Below are 25,140 nucleotides of genomic sequence, written 5' to 3'. Positions count from 1 at the left end.
TTTCCGACAGTGACGAAATGTTCGAAATAGGTCGAAACATGGCAGTACCGACCAGCAGAGCTGTGGTGTTTGTTACTGGTAACGCGAAAAAATTAGAAGAGGTGAGAACGAGTAGCGAATGTTTCAAAAGAGTTATCTACGCACACAAGTATGAATTATAAATCATGAACAGAGTATATACAAGTGTGTCTAAACGGACCATGAATCTTCTCACGTGGCACAAAGCAATGTAACGTTAAATATGCGGAAAATACCGAAATCATAGTTGATCGCTAGCTGTAATAGTATACAAAGTAATTTATTAGTCACATTTGACATTCTTCGTAATCTAACTGTTTTCCAGGTAGTACAAATCCTTGGTGACAAGTTTCCTTATAAACTAATTTCCAAGAAGATTGACTGTAAGTATTTCAGCTACTAAGTTACACTTAACGTTACAGTTTACTAATATATAATGTGGTTATGATTTCTCTTGCAGTGCCTGAATATCAGGGAGAACCAGATGACATTTCTATACAGAAGTGTCAGGAAGCATCAAGGCAGGTATGTAAAATGCACACTGCTTTTGCATGTATCCTGACTGATGTCTCACCCACATTGTGTGTTTGCTGTGTTAAGGTGGATGGGCCAGTGCTGGTAGAAGACACCTGTCTATGTTTCAGGGCACTCGAAGGATTACCAGGACCTTACATGTAAATAGTCACTTTTTGTGTTGTAGATCTAATAATCAAATTATTCACCTATGTTAATTGTTAATTATTTACCTATCAATGGATAGGTATATTGCACATTGGATTAAAGGAAAAGTGTACTCAGACTGAAGAGTTTTAGGGACTGACAGCCTCAGTTACCATTTACTTTCATTATATGAACAAAAGATGCAATGAATGAATGCTGGCTAAGCCAGTTAGTCACTGAATTTTCATTTTTGGTAAAGATACCACATTAAAGTGATTTAATTTTGTTGTTTTTCTCTCTACAGAAAATGGTTCCTGGATAAACTTAAACCGGAGGGTAAGACACTTCCGCTAATACACATCTATTAAAGCAATAGTTCTATTTAAAAACCAACTGAATCGATAGAAACAGATATCTACAGATATGATTAGAACAGAGCCATCATTAATTAAGCAAATTTAGCTGCGTTGTCTTTACCACTCTCTTTGCAGGACTGCATAAATTGCTGACAGGTTTTGAGGATAAGTCAGCCTGGGCTCTGTGTACATTTGCCTTCTGTGCTGGGAAAGATGAGCCAGTTCAGCTTTTTAGAGGAATAACCGAGGTGAGCAAATGCAATAAGCAGTAATAATTTGCTCATGTTATAATTCATTGTATCGGTTAGTAGATATTATGTTGTCATGTGACAGTGCATGTTTAAGTCATTCCAAATCTTCTCTCTTTTCTTCCCATCATTTCATCACGTAATAAAAGAGCAAAATAAACATATCCTCTTTAAAGGGATAGTTCACCCCTAAACAATAATTCTGTCATCATTTACTCACCCCCTTGACATTTTAGACCAGTATGACTGACTTTCTTCTGCAGAGCACACAAGAAGATAGGTTTTTGGTTACCAACATTCTTCAAAATATCTCCTTTTGTGCTCTGCAGAAGAAAGTCAGTCATAAATGTTTTAAAATGACAAGAGGGTGAATAAATGATGACCGAATTTTCATTTTTGGGCGAAATACCCTTTTAAATACATAAACTTATGACCTAATCAAAATAGTAAAATAAAGACATATAGGTAGAAAATATACTAAATACATAATTACATACATAAGCATCAAAGAGTCTTGCTTTCCTATGTTTTAAATTTAAGTCTGAGTTTTTGAGTCCCTCCTCTAACAACCCTTTTAATATTTTTAGGGCTGCATTGTTGAGCCCAGAGGCCCAAGAGATTTTGGGTGGGATCCTTGTTTTCAGCCTGATGGCCATGATAAAACGTAAGTGTTCTCACTTTTCAGTGGTGCTTCTAATGTTTACCAGTAGATGACAGTATTGGTCAAATCAAATCAGAAATGGCTTTATTGCCAAGCTTGCTTGCACACACAAGGAATGTTTTTTGGTGATGGAAGCTTCCAGTATACACATTCAAGATAATCTCAAGACATATGAGAATAAAATCAAGTTGTTTTGATTACCAAGTATTTGCGAACGTATATTTCTAAATCAGGTGATCTCACTCTACGAATGTATGTTGCAAAATAAAACATAATTGTATGGAATACAAGTCTTTATGCAATTCTTTATGAGTGAAATTCTGTCAAGAATGTGTTGATCTTGTCACATGAAATTAAAAACATGCATTATGTGTTCTGTGTTTGTGAGGGCAGGTATGCTGAGCTACCTAAAGAGGTGAAGAACAGCATCTCCCATCGGTACCGAGCCCTGGCAGCTTTATCTGAGCACTTCACCCAACTAAACGATGCACCAGACACAAAGCGCACAAAACACCAAGACTGAGTGCAGCTCAGAATGAGAATCAGCCAATCATTAGCATCAGGCACTGGGTCTTTTAAATGCACCAATGTGTGTCATAAACGGTTTAAAATATACTCTGTCCTCTTGGTGTTTTTAAATAAATGCTTTGTTTATAAATATCACAGTGTATTGACATTTTTCCCTTGATCATTTTTCATTGTGAAAGCATTTCAGTCACACACTTTGCATTTTGTGTGTGTTTTCATGCTTATTCATTTTTTAGGGACAACTTTGTACTTACTGTAGAAGTGAGCCAAATCTGGTAAAATGAGCGTTGTCCTTATTTGTAAAGGTAGTAATGATAAATATATGAACTGAATCTATTTTTATCAAAATTGGGCAATTTTTTTGGTTCAGGTTATACAAACACAACGCGCAGCGTATGTGTGTGTGATAGAGCAAATCTGAGGACAGAGACACTGGGAATTCAGAGTCATAAATCTTGAGGATGGTTTTGTGACACCTCCTGTTTGTTCATCTGCCCTCAGCGCATGAGGGATGTAACTTTGTAATATAGTTATATCATCTACTGTTTGTTGTGTTTCTCATTATTAATAGCAGAAAGGCAATGTTTTCACTGCTGTTTCTCACATCCTCTCTCATTCATTCACTCGCTCCTCTTTTCCTGTCCCTTTATCCCCTGTGACAACTTTTCGGTAACCTGCATGGATGCATCTGATTTAAAAAACAGCATTACTTCCTCCTACTTTAAAAGTAGTTTGAAGAAACTATTTCTTTGTTTAAAATTATGTTTATCATGATTTAATTTTGTTACATTATTATATTAAATTATAGCTAAGGCAAATATTGTAAATACTATATTATACTCAAGGTTATATTCCTCTCTGCCTCATTGATCCATTCTGTTATGAATTACTGCAGTATGATGTGTTCACCATCTCCGTATCAATCTCATGCTAAATTCATCATGTGTGCTGTAGAAATATAGTCTCTAAGCTGCACAATGTTTATATGGCTGTAAAGCAAACACTTTAAAGTTATTATCCTGAGGTGGATTGTAATTACGTGTCTGCTTAAATCAAATTTTATACCAAAAATTGTTCCATGGATTTGACTCAGTAGGGACTTTTTACAACCTCCTCGCTTGCTGGATGACTTGGTTTTGGTAGCAGCATTGTGAAGGGAAAGAATGTTTAAAAGCTCCTCAGGTTCAAATTCCTCACGGTTGCGCAGAATGGTTGGGATACAAACAACTGCTGCGAGCATGTGACAAAGCACAGAGGAAAATATCTCCAGTATTTTATACCTTGTGCAAACTCTCTATCTTAACCACATCAAAACAAGGGGTGCATCCCTGTCCCAACTCCTGCTGGGCTTATGGGAGCGTTAAGATCGCCCGTGAAGATCAAGGAATGGCATTTCACAAAGAAAGAAAGAAAGAAATTAAAGAACTAAACACCATGATGACCCTCAATTATACACAACAACATTCCTCAACTCTTAATCGTGTGGAAATGCCATTGTTTAATGCTTCTGAAGTTCAGGGTGTGTAAAAATGTTGTTGGATGTCTGTCTGGTTGGGGAAACAAGTGTTTAGGACACATCCTGTAATTATTAATGCTGCCTGATAAGCATTGTCAGACTACCAAAACTATAGGGCTGTCTGGCTATTTGCAGAGTAAATGTTTAGATGTCCTACAGCAGTGGTTCTCAAACTGGGGGCCCCAAAATGGTTCCAGGGGGGCTCAGATTTTGTGGTATTTTATGAAATATAGAAATTTATCATAGATTTTATGCAATCAAACTTCAGAAAAACAAGACCGCCAACCAAAAGTATTGATGTTCCAGCATTGTATAACTGAATATGTTTTTTTTATTTGAGTTTAAGATTATACGTTTATATTTGGGGGGCTGTAAAGCGATGCATTCTACACAAAGGGGGGCTTACAACGAAAACGTTTGAGAACCACTGCCCTAAAGGGCTTTTTTACCAAAAACTTTAAAGCACTGTAGCAGTGTTGGTTTAAAGACCTGCAATATGCCATACTATTGCAAAATCATTTTTTGCAGATTTTGGTGATTAATCAAAGCCAATTTAAAAGAGGCAAACATATTTTGTCTGCAGTCTTGTTCACAGGTGAGAAAGTGATCACTAATGTGGGTAATTGAGACCCTTAATAGCAAATTGTCCTATAAAATACAGGAATCCGGTTAAAAAGGTCATAATCAGTTGCAACACCTTGCAAAGACCCATCATGAGCTCTGCTCCTCATCTTCTGCTAAATGTTTCATGGCGTAACACCTCTTTAAAGTCTGGTGGAGTAATCAGACGGAAAGTTCCTGTTTAGGGAAAACGTGTTTATTGCCATGTTGACTAGACGACAGCAGGTGATCCAATGTTGCAAACATTGTTAAAACAATTTAAAAGGTGCGGGGATAAAAAGAGAGGACAGTACTGAAACGGACATCTAGAGCTTCTTAAAAAACAGAGGTATACTACATTGATGGAGCTACATGGACCACAATATCCAACACAATCTCATAGGACTTCATAACAGTTTCACGAGGTGGCTAATTTGTATGATCTCTTTCGTACATTTTAGTGTGATTTGCTTTAGGTTTTGGGGTGTGTTAGGGGAGGGGCCTCAGTATTGCTTTTTGCTAATAATCATACATCTTTGTACGATTCACATCACACAAATTCATATACGAGATGAGGTTGCAATAATTTGTAAGTGGACTTTTTTGACCTATTGTTTGTACTAGTAAGGAAAACCAATAAACTATAAAATAAAAAAAGATTACTGTTTTAGTGTTTGCTGACTTTGTTTATGCTGTTGTTGCCTCTGTTAGTTACCTTATCTATTGTATTTAGAGTTATATTCTAAGAATAATGTTTGATGGTCATCACATGTGTTACTACTAAAAATGCATGAATAAAGGGCTGTCACGTTTAATTGATTCGAAAGTAAAAGTTTGTGTTAACACACACACACACACACAAACTGCAGCATCCTCTGGCATGGGCAGCATTCGGAAGTAAATGTGACCTCTGAACTTCATGATATGCAGCAGGTGTGACCTGTGTCATGGTGTATGAAGTGTTAATGACAGTAGGTAAATACCTTATAGGGAATGATGAATGCTTTCTGCCTCATTGCATGTAAAAACACAGCGTTGACTTAACCACTTGTGCCTGTGTCATGGATGTTTGAGTTTTGTTCTGCAGTCAAAGACAGTTTAAGATTGATCAGCTGCACCAGTACTATAGGAAGCTGTAGAAGAGGAAGTAGGGCATGTTTTGACCTCCTCACCCTCTCGGCTTTATGTCACATAAACATAGGGCAAAAATGTGAGGCTCTGTGTGCCCTGACAACATCCCAAGGATAACTTATGATAACATCTAACATACAGATGAACATATATGCATTTGACGGATGCTTTTATCGAAAGTAATTAAGAGTGTAATTGTGTATGCGTTTTTAACTCATAACCTACACTTTGTTTGGGCTACCAGTTGAGCAACAGTAACAGTTATGAACATCATATTAAGGTCAACAGGCTTGGGATGAAGGCCTGAATGCATCTGGGACTCATCTGTCACAGGTTTTACCCTTTAACCTGGAACCCTCACTTATGAATTTTATAATCATGAACCCAAACTTGAATTTCTGATGAACACCAGCACATCTCTGGCCATCAACCATCCTGCCACCTTTCCATAAACGCTTTTAAAAAAAACCTGAAAAGTTCAAATGTTCACCAAGAGACCTCAACAACCCTCCCGCTTCTGCTCCTTCAGAAAAGGGCTTTAAGCCTGTGGATGTCTGCTCATCTCATCAAGGCTATAGGGCCAGTTTATTTTTTTAACATTTTTTACCATTTTTAACATGCGCCAAACCGTGGACACTGACTGAGTGCATAAATATTAGAACTAACAGATAGGCAGGTATTTTAGTGGTATTTGAAGTCAAACGTCATATATTCTTCCATGTAATAATACATTTTGGAATGTATTTATTGAATGTTGTAATTTATGATTTGTTGATATGTGTGTAAGCCATTACTTATTTTATGGTTGGTTCTAAGCATGCACCTTCATTTTTATGGCTGAGAAGAGTGGACTACCAGAAACTCAACATATTAGGGCACAACTCACCTGAAATACAACGTACAATGTCCAATGTTTGTCTCAAGTTGAACTGAAAGTTAGAGATAACAACAAGCAAGGACAGTTTGTTTTAACGAGGAGAAAAATGAAATGTCTGGCTACAATTCCTATGTACAGTATGTTCCAAATGTTCTTACTTTTGTCTAAAATATTGCCGCTCCCAACAGAATAGCAAAAGCCAAGTGACTTGGCCCTGGATTTGGCACACTTACTGTTTATTTCCTGATATATTTCATCTGTTTTTCCATATCTTACATGTCTCACAGGGATGTCATAATGAGACAATTAACAAGAGAAAATATATACAGAGCACCCTAAATAGCTATGTTCTACCAAGACAGGACCAGGTTCATGATGTATGCATTCTTACATTGAAAAGTGCTAAATGTGTACACCTTTGGCAAATGCTTTTCTGGGGACATGCAACATAAGCAAAAGCAAAGCACCTTTCATCCCATTTTCTCAAGGTTGTCTGTTTTACAGATCATGCCTCCTGTAGCTCGCGGGACACATTCCATTTCTCCTTTTCTCTAAAGATTTGCATCTCTGCAGTTTTTTGTTCATGTGAAGAGGATGATCAGAATTTATTGCTTCAAATGTTCCATGAATCTGCTTAAGTCCATGATTTTGTATTTATTTAAATGGTTGTTTTATCAATTTCCGAACTCAGGGAGTATTTCTTTATATACTGCTGGTCTTGGACATTCTAAGAGATCAAAACATAAACTTTTATTGTCTAAGGAAACATGTTTCAAATAATACACATTAAGGGAATGTTCACTTGAATTGCTATTAATTTGATAGAAGACAGATCTGCAGTTTGACAAAATGTCAAAAGTAATTTGGAAAGCATTTCAAATATGGACAGAAAATCTCACATTATCTCCCAAAATGTGTACTGCTTGTTTTTAATCCACTTGAAAGAGTAAGGCTTTTTTTGTAAATTTGATGAGAGTTATTGTAGTTTTGCTTTTAGTTTATTTTGTTTTTATTTATATTTTAAATTAGCTTTTATTTTTAGATTTTTAGTTTTTATGTTAATTTTAGTTAAATAGTTAGCAACTTTGTTATATGCTTTTGTCATTATATGCTTTTGTCAAATATTAATTATTTATTTATTTTTATGTTGCTATATAAGATAAAAAAAAATTTGCTAGTTTATTTTTTCCCAATAGTTTTGCGGCCGATATTTTATTTGATTTCAATAAACAAAAATGCTTTAAAAGTTTTAATTTGAGTAAACTAAAATAATCTTTAATTTGAATGATTAGAATTCAATTGAATTCAGCTCAAGTAAATTTTTACTGAGGTAAAAACAGTTTCTAAACTATGTCAGATTAATGTAGGTTGTCAAATCCCTGCTGAAAAAACAATAGAAACAATCACAGAAATTATATAGAACCATTGCCATTTCTGTTAAAACCATTAAAAAATTCATTTTTGGCCTTTATTCCAAGATGATTTCATGGGTTTCTACTGGCTCCCAACTGCAGATAACATCCTACCAATAGAATTGAATACCAGTAAAGACATCATTATAGTTTCTATTAAAACCAATACATTTTATAACTAAATCAACCAAATTTCTATTGTTTTTTGGGCAGGGATGTTTTATATTACATGTTTTAGTTGACAATGTATTAATCACAGTGTATATGTTGGTTAAATTAATGGTTTGATGTCTTTAACTAAACTTATTAACTAAACGACACTAAACGTATCCAAAAACCTTAAGGTGAAAATACCCTATATATAGTATAAAAATAATAAAGTAATGTAATATTTTAACTTTTTCATTTTACAGTATTATCTGATAAGGTCTTGTGACCAATCTAATATAATGCTGGGATCAGCTTTTCTAAATGTGATCTTGTGTAATAAGCTTATCAGAATAAATAACCCACTTAATCACGAATCACCGAAATCTGTGTGACGATGATGATGATGATGGTGGTGGTGGTGGTGATGATGATGATGATGTGTCTGCAGGAAACAGGATCAGTCCAACTGTGCTGACTTCCGCTCGGAGCAGAGAGACGTATCATCAGGACTCGGTACTGTCATCAAGATCGTTAACGTTCATTGGGATTGTACACATACAGACGCTGTTTTTCCATTCAGGAATCATCTTCATCCCTAAAACAAGTGCACTGAGGTAGACTGTGACTCTTGAGGCTTCTGCGCGTGTGTTGGTTTGTTTTGTGTAGCGGTTGTGATGCTAGCCAGAGGTGTTAGCTGTCATGCTAGCTGTCATGTCATCTGCCCTACGTCAGTGTCACCACCTCACAGCAAACCTTTTATTTCACGTAAACACGTAGATTTCATTCCTTGGTTGTGATTTTTTTCTTTCAAGTCTTGTTTCACATTTTATTCTGGTCTGTTAGGGTCCTGTCGGACAACGTTTAAATTGCTGTGTTGGTTAGCTTAAAGCTTTGTTTACAGCACTGCTGAATACGAACATCACATACTATATCACAGTATGTGTCATATATTAGAAATATGTGACGATGCGAATAAGAAACTGGATTCAGCCTCGTAAATAAGTGTCCATTTGTATTTTCGGATGAAAAATCACAACATTTAGGAGTTGTTGGAGTTCTAACGTTCATTCTTTTGTAATATATAGGATCTTACAACAATATCACTTGCTGTTTCTTTAAACCCTAAATAAAGGATTTAACGTTTTTCTCATCGACATCAGGGAATTGACTTCATTGCTAATTGAAATTCGTCTTTTATTATCAGTTGCTCTCTTTGTTTAAAGGAACCTAAACAGGATCAGATTAATGCAGATGTTCATTGTGCAGAAAGCCAAGGTCTTATTTTGTTAAATCTTAGTTTAAATTCGATCATCTGTATGTGATAGTGATTTTAGTGTTGGATTTATGTTAGCCTGAATTTGAACTGTGTGTTTCTGAATAATTTAGTGGCAGTGATGGGTTGAACACTGGAACAATGCCGAACTTGTTATTAGTGTTTGTGTTATCTGTTGTTTTGAAGCTGTTCCACAACAATGCTTGTGACGCATTTCTGATTAATGTGATCACATGTGAGTTTGTAGAGTAAACAAGGGTTAGGCGTCTAGAAGGTTCATTGGATGTGTTTGTTTGTTGAATTAAAATGTTTTGTATTGACAGCAGAGGTAGTATTTTTTTGCTATCATTCTAATCCCATCACTGTTTCTACGCCATTAAATTCATCCATCCATCCACTTAACCATTGTAAATTTAGATTTTAAATTTAAATTTAGATGAATTTCTATTGATTTCAACAATGTTTAAAGGGATGGTTTGCTTTTTTAAAAAAAAATTATGTGAATCCAAAAAAACAGTACAACTCGTGGTCTAGAAGCATCTGCCAGACATTGTCTTGTCACTGTCACATAAGAAGATATTTGAAAGAATGTTGGTAACCACAGTCCCCTCCCCCCTTGATTTCTGTTATATGGACACAAAACTAGCAATACATTTCTCAAAATATCTATTTTTCTATTGTATCCATTTTTTTATAGAATATTTAATTTTGGGTGAACTCTTTAACTGGGCCTAATTCACTCTTCTCACAACAACATTTTTATAATAAGATACCTTGCATGGTCTGTGTGGATGACTGCTAGTTTTTTGTCCTTCTCAGTCTCTTGGCTCTTTTACGTACCTTTTACCTTTTTACGACATGCTTTCTCTCCCCTTACTCCATCTCCATCTCTCCTACCCCTCCCTCCCTTTCTTTCCATGTCCCTCCCTAGTCTCTTTTTCTCACTCTCTTGCTTTCTGGAAGCCTCTGCTGTGCTCCTGGATAAAGGAGCCGCCGTTTTCCAACAGCTCTACCAGCAGGAGAAGCAGAGAGCAGTCCCAAAGGAGGACAGTGGACTCAATGGTACAGACCTTTAGGTTGAGCTTTTTGTACAGCAGGGAGAAATTAAGCAGTTTTGTTTGTCTGTGTTTTGCCTTGTAAACTAGCATATACGCCCTCCTCCTGATTGTAGATGAGAGATTTCCAAAATCTTTTTAAAAGGCCAGTTAAGTCAGATCTTGTCTGGATGTCACGTCTAATAGTTGTTTTGAGCAGTTGTTCCCAAACGTTTTGCGGACCCCCAAATTAAGATGTGTAATCTTAAACTTTTTAATTAAAACAATTAATGCAATCCAGGAACATCAATTCTTTTGCTTAGTGGTTTTATTTTTCTGATGTCTGAGTTTGGAATTTGATTGTATAAAATTTATTATAAATTTATTTTTCCTACATAAAATCTGTGGCCCCCTGGATCCATCTTGGGTCCCCAGTTTGAGAGGACCAGCCTTTGTTGATAGTGTTCTGTAAATGTGCACATTTGTGCACGTTCTTCATAGTAAGTGTTACTAACAGTAAGAAGTACCACAGCTGTTTTCAGTTCAGCTTTTCCTGTAACTTTCCCCAATCTATATCAGTGTGGCATGGCAAAATGCTATATCCCTGTATTGTGTCACATTCTATTAAACATGCTGTGACACACTCTTTAAGGGCGGTTTCACATTAGGACTTTTGGTGCGCACCCGGGTTCGATTAACGTCATAGTTCAGTTTCGTTTGGGTGATGTGAATGCTGTCTTCTGAACCCGGGTGCGCACCCGCGAACTGTACCCGAGTCCTCTTAAAAAGGGAGGTCTGGGGTGCGGTTCATGTGAACTCCAGTACGCTTCGCTGCTGATATGAACGCAATTGTACCAAATCGCGGAAGTGAACCGCTATTGATGACGTAAAACGCATGCTTTTCGTGCTTATGTGTGTATATATGCTATTATGCTTACTTACTTTGACGACCGGCGAGACGCAGTGTAAGCAGAACGAATATTTCTGCTTGCCTCCGCCAAAAAAATCTCTGGCGGAAAGCCCGCTCTCTTCGGAACAATCATAATACTTTTGTGGCAGACAAATGCAAATGTGTTTCTGTATCTTTTCTTTGCAAGCAAATCCAAAGGTTCAAAAAAAGAACAACAAAAGTGATGCGAGCAGCTACATCCATTTTGGTGCCTTGTCGCCTTCATAGCGGTAACCCAGCACATGAGTACATGGCCGCCGCTTGATGAAGCAAGCGCACTGCGGTTTGTATGCAAAAATTACAATGTGAACACAGACCAGACTGGGAGGGAGAAGGGGGGAGAAATCGAACTAAGGTTCGGTCCAGGCAATCGAACTAGATTTGAAAGCGGCCTAAATATCCTCTAGAGCAGGGGTTTTCAAGCCAAGGACCCCCAAATTTGATGAACCTTTTGCGAGGACCCCCTTTCTAAAATACAAATCCTTGTTGTTAGTATAAAGAAGCATTTAAACTGTTAGACAAATAGTAAGTGTGATAGCCAGCCTATTATAGACGGTTTCATCTTAACAACATAAACAAACTGCGCATGCACACTTTTGTGACCCTAACATAACTTCCGGTACACTTTCACAAACAATAGAGTGCCTGTTCCCTGGAACCCAGTTAAAAAACCCCTGCTCTCGAGAATGTCCTATTTTTTTCTCTCCAGGAGTGCTGGAAAGTCTTGTTTCACCCCATAATTTGAATTGCAAAAAAATATTATTTTACTACTTCAGAAAATATTATTGCTTCAGAAAAAAATGATTAACCCGCTGGAGATTACTGTTATGATGAATATATGGGCTTTTTTTTATAGTTTTCAGATTGAAGTCCATGAAATTAAAGCTATAGCCTAAAGGTATGAGAATGGCTTAACAATGGACAAACCTCTGTGAAAAAATAACCTAATGACATTTTAAGGACTTTCTCTTCAATTCCTTTCCAATGTCTTTAACTGCTTTGTTTGATGTTTGCCAGCAGCACAGTACAGTTGGTGTGACAAGACGTATCCCCATGACCAAACTGTTAAATATATCAGGGTGGTCTAAATTATGACTGGATTTACTTTAAAGTAGCGTAACTTTTATGGCTTTAAGTTCATTCTAATGAACTCACTAACAGACCGGTGCTCAGCTGTTTGGTCAGTAAGTGAGCTTTACAGGGCCCCAGAATAACGTTTTTTACTAGAAGCACTGTAGCCCCTGACTGAATTTTTTAGGAGTGCAAGAAAAAAATATAGGGGTTAAATCAGCCTGGAATGCAATTATTTACATTTTCCCCATAATAGCTGTATTACTGACAAATACTTTGATAATAAATAGACTTACAGTAACTCACAGAAATTACAATGTGCAGTTTTATTTTCATTTCAGAGGGATATGACATTACTCAATACCAGGGTCATACGGAATCTGCAGACATTTTTTTTGTTAATTCTGTGCTAAAATTTTGGAAAAATCTGCAGAATTCTGTGGAACAGTTTTAAATGCGTTCACATTTGTACAGAAATGTAAGTATGTATAAATGTGTCAGAGTTTTAAAATACTACCTGTCTATGCATTTAACTGCAGGTGACAGTGGTTTGGTTCTGCTCATCATTTAAAAAGAGGCAGAGCATAAAGAGAATCTTTAAAGTCCCCGTGAACCTGAAGTTGCGGTCGTTTTTACTTCCGTATTCTGACACATGTCCGAGTGAAAAGGAAATTCAAAGGAGAAAATTAGTGGGCGTGGCTTGCGTTTTTCACTGCGAATTGATTGGATGTGTAAAAACAGCTGTTGCATTGATTTTGAAATTAAGCTGGCAGCAGACTGACAGTTCAAGGGGAGGAGTTAACGGATGCTCCGGCCAAGCCATTTGAGATGGATAGTCATTTCAGGGCGGAAGTGCATTGTCAGATTTTAACAGAAGATTATGAGGGTACATGAAATTTAAAAAGAAAATGACCCACATTGATAAGCTATTTACTATAAACGCTGCAATATTTCATGAAAAAATAAGAATTGTTGTTTTTAATTTCACTGGGACTTTAAGTGCTAAGTAAAGAGACTGTTTATACTCTGAATACACCAGACCAAATTAGTAACGAATTCATTTGAACCAACAGAAAGTGTGCATGTCATTTTGTATGAAAAAGTATATATTTTATTGTTTATAGTGTTAAAGCAAAACGAAAGGGCTCATCTTAATACGTTGTTATGATGATTTTTTTGTGTATTAAGGACCCTTTTCATCATTCACAACACAATGTAAAGATAACTTCACACAAACGTAACAAGAGCATTCGCCTGTCGTTCATTCTTGTTGTGAACGGCTTGGAAATGATTCACAGCTGTCTCAAGTTATCAGCAGAAAATGGCCTATTCTGAACTCCTCTGCGGTTAGTTTCGTTTTATACGTATCAAATATCCTCAGGCTCAAAAAATCAATCACAGCAAACAGCAAATCGTAGTAATGCGCTCACGTTGTGTCTGTTAACTTGTCAATGATCAGCTGAGCTGTGACACAACGACATCGAGAAACATCGCAGCTCCGGACTCTCCCCTTCTCACTCACATATGCCTACACTGGCGGGCTAGAGATCTACTCGTCTTTTCACATGAGATATAACAACTAGAAAAAAAATCTAAATTGACAGGTCGCACATGCGCGAGTACTTGTAAAAAACGCTTTCGCTGTATCAAAAACTGGTCGCAAAATGCGACCATTTAGTCGCAGTCTGGAGCCCAGCTTTATTAGTGGTCACAGTCTGGTCTAAATTAAGGCTTTCAGAACAAATAGCTCCAGCTCTAATATCTGATGAGTCGCCTTGAAACCTGTTGTAAAATAGCCAATAAATACACATCTGTGACCACACAGTTGTAGTCTATAGTAAACCTAAACCAGCCTAACAAAGTTCTTCCATTAAGCTAATGAACGATGAATTTTAAAGAACTTTTTGTGGTTGGCCATTCATTTTCCAAGAATGTATAATCAGTTGGTCTTTAACATTTCAAGTTGATTTGGTTTATTGTTTGATGCATGTTATTTCATAGCTGCTATACAGATACGGCCTTACAAATCCACCTGTAAGCATCTGGAGAGACCGTCCTATTCAGGCTGTACATTATCTTGCCTATTACATGACTTCTTGCTAAGTAAATAAATAAATAAACAAACCCATTACACACAGTAAAACTGCTTTAATGCCCGGATCACTTGACTTTTTCTGTGCTTTGAGTGTTGTGTTATATTAGCTCAAATACTGGTTTGAAACTTCAACCCAAATCAGTTTCTTTTCTTGTGTTTGCCTGCAGAGGGAGCCAGAGAGGGAGGAGCAGCTCGACCCCAGCATGCCTCCCAAATTTAAACGGCATCTGAATGATGAAGAGGTGACCGGCTCTATTCGCAGTGAAAGGGTAAGACACAGCCGGGCACTGTTTGAGGTAACAGTCTCCGAGATCATTCCTGGAAGCTTCACCACTAATAGTTCTTACTGCACAGATGAGTAATATTACATTAGTCATACCTGTACTGAATGTTGAATCTCTGAAAAGTTCCACACAAAGTGTATACGTGCAGGTAGCACCTAATTGAATTGCAAAATCTTTTTTTTTCGATGTGAACACCCCAACGTTGCAGTGTTTGGATGCTTAACGGCAATATTTTCATAGCGCCACAGTTTACACAACTTATGTATGCTGGCTCACTTACACTTAGATGAGAGGAAGTCTTTCAACAACAAATCCGACTCATGCTGCAACAGGAGATGATGACATCATAAAGACGAGAAGTTTAAAGATACACTTAGCTGACTAGAACCAAACCTGCACATCTCTGCACTTTTATACCCCCTAGTAGGCCCTTGTACTCTATGATTTGCTTGTTATGTTTACAGAAGGAGTGAACGACTCCCCCTTCGTGTTACTAAGTGTCTGCACTGCTGGAGAACACAGAATTCCTCAAAAAACTCTTACATAACAAACCCATTTGAAATGAGTCTGACCTCACATGTTTTTGACAGCAGGCATTCAACACATGTCTTAATGATAGCTTTGATGGACACACTGAGGTGAAAGAGAAATACAACGGATGGAAAGAAAAACTGAGTGTTTTTAGAAACCAAATGGAATGTCATTCTGCAGACATAAATACTTTGGTTTATATGTTTTTCAGTGGAAATGAGACTTGCAAATTGCAGCAGTGATGTTATAATGTTGTGGATGGTTGTCAGGTGTTGTTCTGAGTGGAGTCTACTATCATCCTCTGATCTCTAGACATGGCTTGGATCACTTCATTGCAAGTAATGGCACACCTCTCCTCCAGTCTCATGATCATTCATGTCTGTGGCACAAACCGCATTGCGTGCAGAAGTTTAAGATGAGGTGTTTGTACAAATACCTAAAATTAAGGATGAGTGTCACTTTCTATTCTGTACATGTGAACAAGAAGTCAAACAGTGCACAGTGGCTCAAAAGTAAAGAGTAGGCTGAGATTTTGGTGAAACTGTTAGGCTTTTCAGAAGTATTCAGCACAGGAAAGACTAATGTCACGATGTAACGTGCTTTAAATCCCTCAGGGCTTTGTGAACCGCTAAAGCTCTTCCTGAGAATCTGTCAGTACCGATCCCACTATTGACTTTATGCCTTCATTAACTGCCAGTTCTGAAAGACCAAAGAGTTGACTTTAACATTTTAGTGCAAACCACACAGAAGCCTAAGCCAGGATATGATAAGCCTGTTAGGCTATTTTTCTTGGATACAACTCCTGTCTGATGTGCGATTAGAAAACAATGCTGGACAATACAGACATTATCTCATCCAAAAAAGTCTCCAAGTTGCCTGAAGCTGGAACTCAAGTGGAAAGAGAAGGAGAATATGGAACAGAAATCATGAATGTGGCTTTACACGTGCTGGTTGTGTAACTGCAACTGACCGTGACCAGTGGAAAAGACCTGTTTTGTTTTGCTCGTAAAAGCTTGCAGTTATCTGGCAATGAGCAGCACCGTTTTGTATATTTTGCTGTAAACATGTGAAATGTAGCACCCCAGAGAAAGAAAAGTCATTACTATTCAGGGCTCAACGGTAAGGGTTTTTTCTACTGGCCCAGTCGGGCAAGTGATTACAATTTTTACTGGCCCTGCCAAAATTTTTACTGGCCCACACACAAAAAAGTATTAAATAATATCTAGTTATTTATTTGTTGTTTTTATACCTATGCAAATCTTAATAAATAAGGGTATGATACCATAGAAACTATTAGCCTATAACTTTAAAATTTCAACTATTGTTGAAGACAACTAATCAGTAAGTAATCAAATAAGATCAAGTAATCAAAGTATGTGCAATAGCACAGATAAATGTAATAAAGCAAACATGCAAATAATCAGTGCATTTCAGGTGTTTAAGGTTGGTCTAATAATAGTATTTATCAGGTACAGAAATTGAATAATGTAAACACTTTATAGTCTTCACTGTATTGAATATAATATTGATTTAACCTTACTAAAGTTATAATTTAATCCGTGAAGAGCAGTGAGTGTTTTTTGTCTTCGTTCTTTGTTGTTTGATGAACAAAGCTGCTGCCCCTTTAAGAGAAGCACGGATCTAAAGTAATGTAACACACGCTGTTTGTTTCCACATGCGTTTTGTTCCCGTTAGACATCATTTATTACTTTTTACAAGGATACTTGGTAATATTGGCATTTTGGCATAATTTTGTGGCGGTATGTCAGATTAAGATTAAGAACATGTGAAAGAGAACGCAATTCAGTATTTTGCGCGTTGCCTCTGCGGCATTCTAGCTGCACGCGTATCTCAAACAGCACGTGAGAACCAAATCCAGTCCTCTTTTGCATCTTCTTGGGAATATTTAAATAGGCAAGTCTTATAAACGTAGAAATGATACATTTCCATGACGATACAGCACTGGCCCGATCGGGCAAGTGACAGTTCTCTCAACTGGCCAGAGGATCTCCCATGCTGACCCTGGGCCATCGGGCAGTCCTTTATGTCGAGCCCTGCTATTATATAACACGTTTTACACTTACATTTATGCTTTTAGGCAAAGGGATTTAAAGGAATAGTTCACCTAAAAATGAAAATTCTGTCATCATTTACTCATCCTCTTGTCATTTCAAACCTGTATGACTTCCTTCAAAATATCTTGAAAAAGTGGATTCTTCCCCCCCCCAAAGGCAATGATATTCCACATTCACATAGATATTTTGATATTTAAAGTCTTTATTTACAGGGCTGCATACTAAAAACACCAATGTGTATCGACCTTAACAGGTCTTCATCAGGGTGCCCCCCCAAAAAGAAAATTCTGCAGAAGAAAGAATGTTGGTACCCATTGACTTGCATTGGTTTTGTGTCCATGCGATAGAAGTGAATGGGTGCCACCGTTGTTTGGTTACCAACATTCTTCGCAATATCTTCTTTTGTGTTCTGCAGAAAAACAAAAGTCATACAGGTTTGAAATGACATGAGGGTGAGTAAATGATTTTTGGGTGAACTATTTCTTTAAAGTGTTGCATACTTGACACATTACTGAAACACATTGATTTTATCAATGTACACTCTGATTCTGTTATGACCTGAAGCATTCAAAATCTTCCTGTGATGGAGAAACAGTGAAATGTTCTTGAAGAAAAACATTGAATTCCTGTATTCCTTCAGTAAAAACAGAGTTTTTCCATGGTAAGTTTATTAGCAATTGTCCAGAGTTGTAGAGGAGTGTCAGAGATCTGGAGGCGGTTATAGAGAGTTATATAAGATTAGTCATCGGGATGTTGAAATGATCTTGAAATCAATAGCAAGGTCTTTGTCAAATGTGATCATTCATGGAATTTACAAACCAAAACTAAACAATCTTTGGGTTAAAGGCTTTCTGTGATTTACTCCAAACAATAAAACCAATCAGATGCTGCAAATATAGACCACATGGATTCAGCATAAACTGCTTTTTAAGTTCACGTCTCTTGTCCATCACAAGCTTCCTTGTAGAAGCTTGTGTTCTGAACGACTCTGTCCCCAGGTGAATTTCATCTGGGAATACTGCGTCACACAATGGTGTCCACATTCTGACTGTCGAAGGTCACTGTTTTCCATGGCAGATGGCTATATACTTCACAATACAATCTTTATGAATCTTAGGCTCACTGTTACGTCAGACACCTGGTTGTAATTCTGGTAGAACATTAGATTAAACCAACTCTCTGTTCAGTTTGACCGGCGTAACAGTCTAATCTTCCAAACTTGCAGAGAAACCTACTGGAGGAGGATTCTGATGAGGAAGAGGACTTTTTCTTGTAAGTCTGCTTTTCCATTCTTTTGGATTTCATTTGAAATCATTAGTTTTGCAAAATTTGTTGTCCATGTGTTGACATAAACATCGAGAACATTGAATGTTAACGTTGATGTTTTTTTTTCTCAAATTGAACATTGATGTTTGTTTCAGGAGAGGACCTACAGGACCACGATTTGGTGGCGAAAATGACAAAATTAGAAAGTACGTATGGGTTGTGCATCAGACACCATTCATGGCAGTTTATTCATGTGTACCGTATATGAGGATTAGGTGAACACGAGTTGTCACACAATAATAAGCACATGCATATAACCTCACGGAGTTAGTACAAGTTGGTACGAGATACTATTGCCCACATCTGGCTCTGGTGTCTCCATCAGTTTAAGTCTATAGGTTAATCATCTGCCATGCCAAAAATGTAAGATTGAATGAAAAATGTATAGCATAAGTCACATGACTGGGATACACTCTAAAAAATGCTGGGTTATAGAGGGTATGCACGTGACGTCACTTTCCCACATGAACGCGCCAAAACACGCTTGGGTGGCAAAACACTCAAAACAGTTTCTGCTTACAATATCAGGAAACGCAATTCCATGCAACATGTCAGTGACAGTGACATATCATTGACAGCAGCCATATTGCTGCATGTTTTACCACTCAAGGGAACGTGTCCTGGCAGTCGAGGGGGCGTGTCCCGCAGTCAAGGGGGCGTGTCCCAGCGTGTTCACGTGGGAAAGTCAATGCATACCCTTTATTTTCAACACAGCCATTGGATCAAAAAGTGACAGACCCAACCGTTGGGTTATACAGTAACCTATGCTGGGTTGTTTGACCCAAATTGCTGTTTTAACTAGAAAAGCACTGATACTAAATTTCTCCACCAATAGCCAATTATTCAGAGTAATATTAAATTAATATTTCTGAATTTTCTGAATGTTATTAATTCATATATAATGACTATAAATATTAAACATCAAACTGGTGATGTTTCCTAACATTTTCTATATACAGAGCATACATTCATTGCATTTTCCTTTTACATATTCATTGCAAATTTACAATAAATATACATATCAAAAAAGTGAATGTATCTCCGTTAAAAAAAGTCATGAAGTATCAACACAAAAGAAACACTTTACATACATGTTGTTTTTAAACTATTGACCGATACCGATTATTGGCCAATATATCTGTGCATATTTAGTTTTAACCCATGTTTGGGTCAGATATAAACATTTTCTGGGTTAATTTAACCCAATGGTTGGATTTGTCCCCTTTTGACCCAACACTGGATAAAATATAACAAAGCAGAACAAATGCAGAAATGTGATACTTAGAGTTAGGTGTCCAAAAAAAGTATGAGCAGCAAGCGTAACAATAATGAACGGAAGTTATTTCAGAATAGAAAAATGAGAAATTTCCAAAACATTAGATCAGCTCAGGTCAAGAAACTGGAAACCAATGTCCCATTTTGTTCCATTGACTTCCATTCATACGCATGCAAATGCGTCAGACCGGAAACGCAAGCCAGTCCGAAGATATTTCGCTGGGTATCAAAGTTCAAGTTTGGTGAACTCTGACCTGCGAATTTGCGTCACGTGAGTGCGTGAGACCAATAGAAGATCAAAACGTCACAGCGTGACCTCTTGAAAAAATGGAGGAATCACTCCCGCCCATTTTTGTACCACCGTCAGAACGAATTTCATGCTCAAAGTCTAGTCTGATTGTGGCATAATACCTTCCATTGGCATTGTGTTATTGACACTCTGTCACGCTGTTCATCATAGCGCTGCCAATGTCGCTCTTTCTTGCAAGGTTTACGTAACTTCATATAATGACATCTGTTCAAACACCCGCCCACAAACAAGTCTCCAATCTGAAAAGAATGGAGTCACTGTATCCATCTGGGTTTCTTTGACACAACATAATATTTGCAGGCATACTTAAACGGCGACTGCCAATATTTGAATCTCTGTCCGTAGGTTCTGACGTAGCTGTTTGTCCCCGCAGTGTGAGCTGTTAATTGTACTTTTGTTAAGGGTTGGTACATATTTATATGCTTCAGTAATTCTCCCAAAGGAAATTCGGTAGAGCTTTGCCCAGAACGAGCAGCCACACCAGGTTTATGTAACCGCACGCTACACGGCCAGTCAGTGGTGGAGTAAAATATAAAATAATGGAATTTTATAGTGGAACCTTGGAAAAGTACGCTTTCCTGATGTTTTTGTTGCCTTTCCACGAACGTCTTGGATTTCTGCGATTATTTCATTCGTGGCATGAGTTTGAAGTTCACAAGGATCATCGCAGATGGCAGCTAACCTTCCAGAGGTCTGAGAGATCTGGCGTTTGCTGCAGATCATGGACCCGGGCGGTGTGTACTAGGCGGGTATCCAAGCAAGGGGCAAAACATCCTGTTGGCAGTTAATTTCGAGGGTAACCTGTGTCCCAGCAGCCATGCCAACCCTTTTGCCAGATGTAGGGGTGCAGCTAAATGCCTCACAGGCTGTCTAAGTGCGTGCATGTGGGTCACGTGTACAATATCAAATATTTCCCACTGTTTGGATGTGTCTAGACCTCGTCTAGCACAACATTGACACCTCCTCTCCACGCTGCAGGGTCAACAGATCATAGCCATAATGATAATCTTGTTTAATCGTGCAGTGTTTATATAAGCAGAACGGATTCTTTTCAAAATATGGGAGTCACGGAGCACAACATGTGCACCGAAGCTGTTAAAATGTGTGGAATGAAATGGACGTTTTGGTTACTTGTCTCATGATGTTTTGGTGACCCTCAGGGTGCAGTCTCAGGTTGATGAGGTCATTGATGTCATGCAGGAGAACATCTCGAAAGTGATAGAGCGAGGCGAACGTCTGGATGAGCTGCAGGACAAATCTGGTAAGAAGGATACGATTCACCTTATGGATGGAAATCTAGGCATCTCATGATGCGAATGGATCTTAGGGCGTTGCATTGCCAACATAATAAATGTATTGAATAATGACAGACCAAAGGATTTGATGAACAGGATCCACGCTGAGAGATTATTTTGTATACCCAGTCTCATATAAACAGCACTTTCTTATATTTCGTCATACCTGGACCTTTAATGAGTCACGTCCCATTTCTGCTATTCTGTTTGGGAACAGACTGGGACAATTGGCCAGGAGACATTTTTGGGTATAATGTCCCGTGTCCCACATGTATTTTTCTCGTTTTGGACACCAGATGTGAAAAATAAACCCACACAAGATGTTTGGTTGTCTCCCCTAGCTGATCTGAAGGCACCACGGTAGTCTTAAAGTACATTTAAAGGTGAGATCTACCTGGCACAACCAGACCTTTGAGACCAATTAAACTACGCAAGGTCTGGTCCACACTGCAGCTGTACTGGCCAAAAACTACCCACAGGAAGAGACCGTCTGACCCACATGTAAATCGATCAACCACAGTTGGTTTTGCTTTTGTGTGCTGTTTGGAAGTGGGTTTATCTGCAATAAAGCACAATTTTGTTATTATCATAACAAACACAAATATTGTAGTTTGATCCCAGCATGACAAAGCTTTCCTATTTTTACTTGCAAACGGAGAACAAGTAGCTTTATATGCAACATCTGGAAGACATTCGCACATGCAAAGGGAGAATGTTTGCCATGTGTTTCCTGCAATGCTGCCATATGTTTGACCATATGTTAACTAAGCAACATTGTTATGTTTGCATGATTAGTTTAAGTCTGTAGATGAAATCAATTTTTCACACGAAGGACGGTTACATAAGACTTAACATATTTAGAAATCACTTTGCTTTCTTGCACTACTCTCAGTATATTGGACACTGAACACGCAGTATTGTTGAATTGTGGCAGCTGGGTATGATCTATGCCCAATTAACTCTTTTTCAAAGTACAAATGAAGCGAAATGAGTTTTTAGGCAGTTCCACATGTACAGAGCCGCAATATCCTGAAGCAATATGAAAGTCAACAAGCATCTGGAGACAAAGATAACCAGTCTCAGTTGATGAAGAGCTTATGCAATCATGTAATAACACACAGAGCCGTCAGTGAATGTGCTACGAGGATATTCGTGTTACAAAGGTAGATAGAACTTGTGTTGATGTTCTTCTTGTTTTTGTCATGTGACTTTCAGAGAGCCTGTCAGACAATGCGTCAGCATTTAGCAGTAGAGCCAAGCAGCTCCATAGAAGGATGTGGTGGAGAGACATGAAGGTGAGTCCACTTTTGAAGGGCCTTTGTTTAGTTGTTGAGGTATGATCTGAGGTCACTGTTTATTTACTAAATTTGCATGATGCTCAAAATTGATACCTGTAGCAGCAAATATGCAGTATTTGTTGATGTTTATCAAGGCCAACATCACTAAAACTATTGCTCATAGTAAGGCTTTGGGATTTAAACCATTTATCTGAAGTTTTAAATCAGTACTTATGAGAAACAATTATATTCTATTTGTTTTAAAAGTCACCAAGAAATTGGTCATTTTAAACTTTTTAGTACAAATGTTTTCCATTTACAGTTACATTTACACATTTGGCAACCGGTTATCTAAAGCGATGTACAGGTCATTTAGGCTTTAGATTTTAAAAGTACATGCATTGCCTAGGATTTGACCTTGACATCAAACCCATGACCTTGGTATTGAACCCATGACCTTGATATTGCAAGCAGAATTCTTTGGTCGAGTTTTTTGTGTAGGATATGTCATACATCTTCTTTGTCATTAGATGAAAATGATTGTGGCATTGGTTGTGGTCATCCTTCTGCTTATTATAATCAGTAAGTACACACGCACGCACGCACACATTTTAAGCTGTATTAGTGAAGACCTATCATAGACCCATTTGTTTGGTGCTATATACTATGATGATTGTACTTATCCCACCCTTAATCCTCATGCAAATTTAAAAGCTATTTAAATACTGAGGAACATGTCAGTTGTCTTCGTTTTTACTCTGTTGTGTGTACATTTTTAAAGATTTGGCGCTTGTACATTGAGACGCACATGAATAATAATACATCCTATTGTTGTTAAAGCTGAGATATCTTTGCATTTTGCTTATCATGTCTTTTTATCTTTTTCTGTTCAGTTCCTGTGATCTTGCGGTATCGCTAGTGTCTGGCAGGGAGGTTAGAGGCGCAATGTTCTCTTCCTCCCACCTCTTCTGCATCTTTCTGCTGTCATTCCTCCGAGCCAGAGGGGGGCGCTGCACAGAGTTGGGCTGCCCACTGTGTTTGCCTGTTTGGGCAGGGTCTGGAAACATAACAAACTGGGGCAGAGTTTCATTTGTGTGTGTGTGTGTGTGTGTGTGTGTGTGTGTGTGTGTGTGTGTGTGTGTGTGTGTGTGTGTGTGTGTGTGTGTGTGTGTGTGACACAAATTTTTTATCACGACAATGGCACAACACTGCTGCAGACCTGTCTCTTGTAGGCATACATACACAAAACTACTGTAATTAAAAGTAAACGAAGGTCATTTTTGTTGTATATGCATTCGGTAACATGAAGACAAACTTACAGCTCTGCATTCTTTTTTCGTTTTTATTGCAAAGTCGTTTTAGTTCATTAAAAGTGTACACAACCACACATACACGTTCCTTGGAATACGTTCTTCTCAGGAGGGTGGGGGCAATAAGAAAAAATGGGTAAGGCTGAACAGGAAATGACATGTGACGATGTCACTGTGTGTGTTTAAATTAGATGGACTACTATAACTACTCTGAAAGGCAAGTAATGGATTTCTGTAATGTTTGCTGCTATTGCCATTTTTAAGTTTAATAATCACAGTTAATTGTGTTGAGTCGTTATTATTTGTTATTTGCTTTTTCTTCATGCTTGTAAATGGTTTATGTACAGATTGTAATACTTTTGTTCACTGGTGTCATTTTAGCAGCGTGTTGATTGGTCAGTGATGTGATGGATGTGTGTGATGATGATTTGATTGAGACACACCTGTGAACTTGCTTCAGGACATTTAATTTGACTGACTATTCTATGTCATTTTTAATTTATTGGTAAATATCCATTCCCATGACATTGGCTTTGTGCTGGAGGACTGAATTACTTATACATTTGAAATAAAGTGATTTTAAATGGCATTTGATCTGATTTATTGTGAAAAACGTCAGAAGTGGTGCATTTAAATGTAATGCCAGTTTATACTGTGAAATAAAATGTTATCTTAAAGGGATGCTTCACCCAAAAACGAAAATTCCGTCATCATTTACTCACCTTCGAGTTACAAATCTGTATAAATTTCTTCGTTATGATGAACACAGAGAAATATATTCGGAAGAATGTTTTTAAATAAAAATAAATTACTTGATCTTTTTTTTGTTCTGTTGAACACAAAAGAAGGCATTTTGAAGAATATAGGACAGCAAACAG

The 25,140-nt window shown here is 37.7% G+C and overlaps 2 protein-coding genes across 5 annotated transcripts; both read left to right on the top strand.

Moving 5' to 3' along the window:
* Positions 1-15: 15 nt before the first annotated feature.
* Positions 16-2,603, top strand: itpa (inosine triphosphatase (nucleoside triphosphate pyrophosphatase)). Its single transcript, XM_057353188.1, has 8 exons — positions 16-101; positions 344-401; positions 479-543; positions 619-692; positions 983-1,014; positions 1,170-1,282; positions 1,870-1,946; positions 2,337-2,603. The coding sequence occupies exons 1-8, from the start codon at positions 18-20 to the stop codon at positions 2,464-2,466; spliced, it is 633 nt and encodes a 210-aa protein (XP_057209171.1). The 5' UTR covers positions 16-17; the 3' UTR covers positions 2,467-2,603.
* Positions 2,604-8,585: 5,982 nt separating this feature from the next.
* On the top strand, positions 8,586-24,942 carry vamp4 (vesicle-associated membrane protein 4). 4 transcript variants are annotated; one of them, XM_057353117.1, is made up of 9 exons: positions 8,613-8,771; positions 10,362-10,492; positions 14,747-14,848; positions 18,695-18,741; positions 18,891-18,941; positions 21,541-21,641; positions 22,891-22,970; positions 23,483-23,534; positions 23,846-24,942. In XM_057353117.1, the coding sequence occupies exons 2-9, from the start codon at positions 10,490-10,492 to the stop codon at positions 23,869-23,871; spliced, it is 462 nt and encodes a 153-aa protein (XP_057209100.1). In that variant the 5' UTR covers positions 8,613-8,771; positions 10,362-10,489; the 3' UTR covers positions 23,872-24,942. The 4 variants fall into 4 exon arrangements, with proteins under 4 accessions (XP_057209103.1, XP_057209100.1, XP_057209102.1 ...); XM_057353118.1 differs by having other exon boundaries at positions 8,637-8,670; XM_057353120.1 differs by lacking the exon at positions 10,362-10,492 and having other exon boundaries at positions 8,586-8,670; positions 23,846-24,941.
* The last annotated feature ends 198 nt before the right edge of the window (positions 24,943-25,140 follow it).

The sequence above is a fragment of the Triplophysa rosa genome, linkage group LG15 (assembly GCF_024868665.1).
Source record: "Triplophysa rosa linkage group LG15, Trosa_1v2, whole genome shotgun sequence".
Lineage (NCBI taxonomy): Eukaryota > Metazoa > Chordata > Actinopteri > Cypriniformes > Nemacheilidae > Triplophysa > Triplophysa rosa.
This window is presented reverse-complemented; position numbering and strand designations above follow the sequence as displayed.